This window comes from Lactuca serriola, chromosome 3, assembly GCF_051521515.1.
Source record: "Lactuca serriola cultivar US96UC23 chromosome 3, Lser_US96UC23_V15, whole genome shotgun sequence".
In the NCBI taxonomy this organism is placed as follows: domain Eukaryota; kingdom Viridiplantae; phylum Streptophyta; class Magnoliopsida; order Asterales; family Asteraceae; genus Lactuca; species Lactuca serriola.
This window is the reverse complement of record NC_136410.1, coordinates 69,848,692-69,855,959: the sequence shown is the minus strand read 5'-3', so window position 1 is coordinate 69,855,959 and position 7,268 is coordinate 69,848,692. Positions and strand designations below refer to the sequence as shown.

At 32.5% G+C, this 7,268-nt stretch overlaps 1 protein-coding gene across 1 annotated transcript; it reads left to right on the top strand.

Moving 5' to 3' along the window:
* The first annotated feature begins 1,185 nt into the window (after window positions 1-1,185).
* Window positions 1,186-3,802, top strand: LOC145092568 (homeobox-leucine zipper protein ATHB-13-like). The gene is made up of 3 exons (XM_079030516.1): window positions 1,186-1,450; window positions 1,662-2,062; window positions 3,136-3,802. Exons 1-3 carry the CDS (start codon window positions 1,321-1,323, stop codon window positions 3,556-3,558), a joined length of 954 nt encoding a protein of 317 aa, XP_078886642.1. The 5' UTR covers window positions 1,186-1,320; the 3' UTR covers window positions 3,559-3,802.
* The last annotated feature ends 3,466 nt before the right edge of the window (window positions 3,803-7,268 follow it).

The following is a 7,268-nucleotide window of genomic DNA, read 5'->3' as shown; positions in this document are numbered from 1 at the left end:
GCATGATGATTTATAAAAAACGAACTTTTTTTTTTCGAAAAAAATTCACTTCGTTTTCTTTGATTAAAAGTTAAGGTCTATTTTTTTTATAGAAAAAAAAGTAATAAATATATCAAAATTCATATTTTTTTTGTACTTTTTAAACATAGATTCATATTTATGTAAAAAAAAATCAGTTTAGATTCACATTGTGAACTTGTTCAGATTCATATTGTGAACCTAATCAGATTCACATTGTGAACCTCCTCAGATTCACAGTGTGAATCTCCTCAGATTCACAGTGTCAATCTGTACTGATCGGAGGTTTTTCACATTGTGAATTTTAAAATTTGAAATATTTATAGTTTAGATTCCCAATGTGAATCTACATTGATCGAGGTGTTTTTTGTGAACCTTCTCAGATTCACAGTCTACATAATAGTAACTCAGATTTATAATGTAAATTTGAACTGTTCGAGATTTATCACAATTTGAATGTTAAAAACTTGAAATATTTATAGTTTAGATTCACAGTGTAAATCTACACTGTTCGGGGTTTTTTTTTAATCGGTGTTGATTTTATTGATAGAGTATAAACAATTAATATTTTTGGTATAATTAGTTTTTTTTTTTATAAAAATAAACTTAAATATTGAAAAAACTAAGAAAATGAAATAAGTTTTTTTCGAAAAAAAAAATCGTTTTTTGTATATCATCATGAATCTCTATGGAAAGAGGACGAAAAATCGTGAATAATGATATATTCAGTTTTTTTTCGATAAAAAACTTAGCCTAAAAAAAATTTTAAACGAAAAAAAAAAATGGATTTTGTTATAATCTGGTACATGTGCGTCCAATATGAAAGTCTACAACCATTCATTTTGCCATTGATCGCTTTAAATTTCGACGCTTTGATTAGTTGATTGGTTCCTTGATTAATAATGGGTTCTATTGAACTTTTATATATATATATATATATATATATATATATATATATATATATATATATATATATATATATATATATATATATATATATATATATATATATATATATCGTCCACTAAATTTATAAAATGGTAAATTTTGAAAGTAACATAATCCATTGCGGTATATATATTGATATTTACTCTCGTGTCAATTTCACAAAGGTGTGGGTCATATATAGTCTCCCCATTCTTTCTCTATAACAATATCAATATTCACACCTCCGTTTCTCTCCTCTCTCTAGATCTCTCTCTCTTTCTCTCTCTAAACATGATGAAGAGACTACAAAGAAATCTTGGAATGTTTCCACAGGTCATATAAACAACAAAGCTATAGAGGTGGCTTAAACAGCTGATGACTTGCACTGGAATGGCCTTCTTCTCCACCAATTTCATGTTACAGTCCTCCCAAGAAGATGACCATCATGCCCCTACCTCTCTCACTCCAATTCTCCCACCTTGCACCACCACTCAAGATTTCAGTGGTAGTTAAACTCTCTCTCTCTCTCTCTCTCTCTCTCTCTCTCTCGCTCTCTCTCTCTCTCAGATCATGATGCAATGATGACTTGTATGATACAACTCATTGATGCATTAGGGTTTGGGTTTGAACTCGATATATTCCATTTGCAGGCATCAAATCCAAATGGGTTTGATGAAAGTTTGAATCTTTATGAATAGATCATGATTTTGACGCAGGTGTGGCGTCCTTCTTGGGAAAAAGGTCGATGTCTTACTCGGGTGTGAACAACATGGATGGATGTGATCAAGAAGGGAATATGAACGGAGAAGATGATTTGTCTGATGACGGATCGCAGCTGCTTGCAGGAGAGAAAAAGCGGAGACTAAACATGGAACAAGTGAAGACACTTGAGAGAAACTTTGAGTTAGGAAATAAGCTTGAACCTGAGAGAAAAATGCAGCTTGCAAGAGCACTTGGACTTCAACCAAGACAGATTGCCATTTGGTTTCAAAATAGAAGGGCTAGATGGAAGACCAAACAGTTGGAAAAAGATTATGATGCCCTCAAGAGACAGTTTGAAGCTGTTAAAGCTGAGAATGATTCCCTCCAATCTCAAAATCACAAACTTCATGCTGAGGTAACTTATGTTATGCTAACTTCACTGGACCTATCAAGACTAAGATTTGAGTTCATAACGTTTAGGTTATTCATCTTTTTATTATGACCATTGAATAAGCTTAGATTGAGTTGAATTATTCATAATATTAATCAACCATTTTGTTGATCTAATTTCATAAACACTTTCTTTAAGTAGCGGTATAAATCTATTTGATTTTCTCCTTTTAAGACGCTTTAAAAGTTGTTGCATGACTTACTACAATATAAACTTTAAAACTTTAAATGATTAAAATTTTTGCAGTAACTGCTTTCTGTAAATAGTATGTCAAAACTTTAAATGATTAACAATTTAAAATAAGGAAAATATAATCTTTACACAATTTCCCATATTGGTCACCGAAGTTTGTATCTTTTGAAAGGGCAAAAGAGTCAATATGCAGCATGGGCACTCGAAATAACATATATATATATATATAAATCAAAATCATAATTAATTTATTACTTACTCTATATCTATATACAAGATAAAAATTAATTTATACATGAACAGTTTTCGTAGATTTTTCTCTAACAATTTAGAAGGAAAACTTGATATCAATGATTAATTACACTAAACAAATTAGATATTTTCATGCAAACCCTAATCTAAATGACACAACAGCCTTTTGTTGTAAAAAAGTGATCTCATTTATATGTTCTTTTGGGACGATGATTAGGTTTTGAGGTACACTTCGTCTATCTAACATTGTTTCAGCCACCTTTTCATTCAACGTATCTTTAAACGTTCAACTTGCTTTCCACATCTAGAAGTAGATACAAATTTTTGTATTGTTTTGTATATCCATGTTTTTAATAATTTCAGTCCGCTTTCATCACAATTTTAGCATTAAAAAAGAACTTTCTTTAGAATGGCTCAAGAAACTATACCAAAAGCGGTCAAATGTTTCCTGTTTATCCTTTAACGCATCCCAAGGCATTCACTCTTTTATCCGATTCCTTTATACAACAAGTAGCTAGTAGTAGTATACATGATGCTTTAGTTAATTTCTTAATGTATTTTTAATTAACCAAAACAAGATTGAATATTTGCAGATAATGGCGCTTAAAAATAGGGAGCCAACAGAATTAATCAACCTCAACATAAAAGAAACCGAAGGATCTTGCAGCAACAGAAGTGAAAACAGCTCCGAAATCAAGTTAGACATATCAAGAACACCTGCGACTGATAGCCCTCTATCATCACACCAACATCAACATCAACATCAACATCAACACCATCAGCAGCCAATCCCTAATCTTTTTCCATCATCCAATATTGAGAGGCCGAATACGAATAATATTGTGGCTCATCAACTCTTCCACAATTCATCGTTAAGGCCAGCAGATCATCAACTCCATTGCCAGAAAATTGATCAATCATCGGCCATTAAAGAAGAATGTTTTAGCAACATGTTTGTTGGTATGGAAGATCAGTCCGGGTTTTGGCCATGGTTGGAACAACCACAATTCAATTGATGCGTTAATGCGATCAAGAAAGAAAACAAAACAAGAAAGGGACTCCAGTTCGACTTCTGGCCTTTGGTTTGATTATATTAAAGATGGAGATCAATGTGTATGTTCTCTAAGCTTTAAATTCTTGTTTTTTGGTACTTAAATTAATAGAGTAAAAATTAGAAGAAAACAAATATTATTATTTTATTTTCAAGATTAGTGTTTGGATAATCCTTGTATTCAAAGAAATAAAGGGTATTGATCAGTACATACTTTTGCATTATATTCCGGTTTTAGATGGAAAAGGATACACTTTTCTCATTTATAATTTTATATAACTTTTTATTCATTAAAAATTATCTATTTTGCATCATAACTAACATTTCTCCATGTAAGAAGGGTTGGTGTGACACTTTTGCTGATTTTGATGAAATCAATGCAGGTCAGTGATCAACGGTAAAAGAAGAAAAAACATATTACCATATGTAATAAATATATTTAATTTAAATTTAAATAAAAACTAATTGAATTGTACATTTTTAAAGAATTTTTTTATTTATATAATACATGTCAATTAATAATACACAAATTTACCATAGCCCATTGGAAATAGATGGGATAATCTTTGTATGTCCTGGTCGATAAATATACTCTGAGTTGACAATACTTATAAGATTACTAAAGCCAACCGTTGCACTTATTTCATTTACATAAATGGTAATGATTTTAAGAAGAAATCTAGCAATATCGAACAAGTGTAGTGTAAAAGGGATATATATATATATATATATATATATATATATATATATATATATATATATATATATATATATATATATATATATATATATATATATATATATATATATATATATATATATATATAAGAGAGAGAGAAGGGTATCAAACACACATTCCAAGGTAGAAAGAAGACAAAGAGATGGAAAGTGTAGAAGAAAAGCAAGAGTTGGAAATGGTCACTTTCGTGAAGGGAACATTTGGCAAACTTTTATCCTGCCATTTTTGACAAGAAAAATGGGGCATTGCCCATCATCACACTCCTTTAGTTTCTGTACCCCATCACTTTTTTTCTTTTGTCACTTTATGGATGTTAGAGTTTTCCATCAAATCTTTTGGTACAACTTTTTCAAAATATATATCAAATCAATCAACGTTAACGTTTTAAATAGACTGTTTACCTTTTAAATGAGTTTCAATAGGATGAAATTTGTTAGTCTCGTAATTGTTTTGCAAATGTAAGCCTTCAATTTATATAGCATAGTAAATAAAAGGTGTAGGCCGTTGCTAGCATGTCATATCAATCGGACCTATGACCGACAGGAAGTGGATAATTTGTAAGTCGTGAAAATAATTAGTTAAATGACCCAATTTAAACATGAGTATCGATTATAAAGAGATAGAGATGTTAGTGTACATATCTTCTCACTCAAATAAATTATCATGTCAACATAGCAGTTAAATATATTAGGATATTGTTCATTACAATGGTCTTGAAATATATTTAAGATTTACATCCACCAATAGTAAAGCCTACAGCTTGTACATTTTTCCTAATCAGGGGGTTAAAATTTTATAAATGGGATCTCAATTTCAAACATGGTATCAGAGACTAAAGCAGATAACTCATGAAACCATACAAAAACATAGTATATATGTGGTTAGATTAAGATGACCAACGTTCATAGACAAAATGTAGTATTTTATTCAAAAAATTTCAAGCAGAGATTATAAGTAAAATTTCGTAGAGATTCAACATACTCATTAGAATTCAATATACAAATAAATGACTAGACTAGGGATGAGACCTAGAATCCTAATAGACCAAGCCTATCAGTTTATAGGTCAATAAAAGGTGTCAACCAATCACAAATCGTCATACACCAGTTTCTAGAATCTTTTAGCTTTGACTTTGGAGAACATCTTTGCACAAAAGAGATATTTATCTAATAAAGAGAGCTTTTTGCCACCAATGAGAGCTTTCTCTCGCTAGGAGAGCTTTCTGCTACCAAAGAGAGCATCCCAATGCTTTCATGTAGCTCCACCAGAAAGCTCTGTCAAAGAGCTTTGTTGAAAATGTCTACCAAAAAGAGCTTTCTCTCGTCAGGAGAGTTTTCTACTACCAAAGAAAGCTTTATCAAAAATCTCAACCATGAGCGGATGAAACAGACTCTCAATGTCATGACCTACTAGATCCTAAAAATGTGAGATATAAACGAGTGGGTGGTCCCACCATCAACAATCATTACGGAAGTCATACAACTATGAAGACCTACTCATTCAGCTTTCCAAACATAGTCACAGTATAACTGCTACAAAGTCAGATATAAATACCAGAACGTACGTAACAAGAATATAATAACATCATGAAACATGCAGAAAAGAAACTAGATATGTCTTGAGGCCTCGTATCCGCCACCTACAAAACCGCAGGTAATAGGACCTCTGTCGCCCCTACCATTAAACGTGTGCATTTGGCCCTAATGTAACCACATTACATAATTCTAGCTCTAGTGTGCAGTCTTGATGGACATATCCATTCCGTCCGCACTTGTCGCATTTGAACTTGCAGCGCATGGACTCGTGGGTCCATCCATCCTTCCCACTGGTGTGATGATCCTTCTGGCCTAAAGTACTTGGCTCAACAACATCAAGCTCTTTGTCTGTTATTAGCATATTTGGATCCTATGATCGCTTCCTCTTCCCCAATTGTTCCTCCAAACTAAGCTTTCTCTCCTGAGTCGCCTCAACAATCCTATCAGCAGTCTCAATGGATGCGATCTGCTCCTTAAACCCGACGACCATCTTGCCAGTGATCCATCCAATGATACCAGGAAACTACTCTAAGAAAGCCTGCAACACCTTAGTGACAATCTAACCACGTGGTTCAACATTTTTTTTGCATAAATCGTAGAGCTCTCTGCTCTTTGTGGAGTAGCTGGTATTCTGTTGATATAATAGAACTCATCAACACATATCCAAAGTGTTATCATTGCACTATTCGCTATTTACTCGCTCATTGGTATCCTCATTCACCATTCCCAATATCATACAACACCATTGTCACATCATATTTAGTATTTCATCATCATTTAGTCTAATACTAGATCCCAAAGCACCATGCAAACATACTACATTCAGCTCCTTAGATTCCTCATGACTTTTCGCGAATCAAGTGTGGATTGTGTTTTTCCGATAGTAGGAGCTCTACTACTATCTTCTACACCTATCCATGCCCTTTCTAAGACTTGTCCCGAAGTGACCAAGTCGATTCTTACCGATAATTCTATTACCCTTGTCTAAACTAGCATGTGTTAATACTTCTCCAAGTTCAATAGGACTCCCACTCTACCCTACTATCATATTTGAAAGAAACTTCTAAAAATGCCAACTAACTACCTTACGAATACAATTACATGCAACAAAAATTAAATAGTATTTCGACTGAATGATCATGAACTACAACGGTTAGACTCTAACGAGAGCTGTGTATTAGAGCCAAATGAAGCATTCTAAAACTATTTAATATTTACTTGATAGTTAGCTAATATTAATATAGGTTTCACATAGGAAAAAGCAAGCGACATTCAAGCAGTCAATATACTAGGCAATTCTATCACATACACTTTATACTCGCATTTGCTATATTTCCTAGATTAGTAGTAATCACATTCACTATGATACTATAGTTCACATTGGACCTCCACCAGTCCTGA

Bases quoted from the DNA above. Each gene is read 5' to 3' on its own strand.
- LOC145092568 (XM_079030516.1), top strand. From the start codon at position 1,321: ATGACTTGCACTGGAATGGCCTTCTTCTCCACCAATTTCATGTTACAG. The intron at 1,451-1,661 runs GTAGTTAAACTC...ATTTTGACGCAG, and splicing joins CACCACTCAAGATTTCAGTG to GTGTGGCGTCCTTCTTGGGA. The intron at 2,063-3,135 runs GTAACTTATGTT...GAATATTTGCAG, and splicing joins ATCACAAACTTCATGCTGAG to ATAATGGCGCTTAAAAATAG.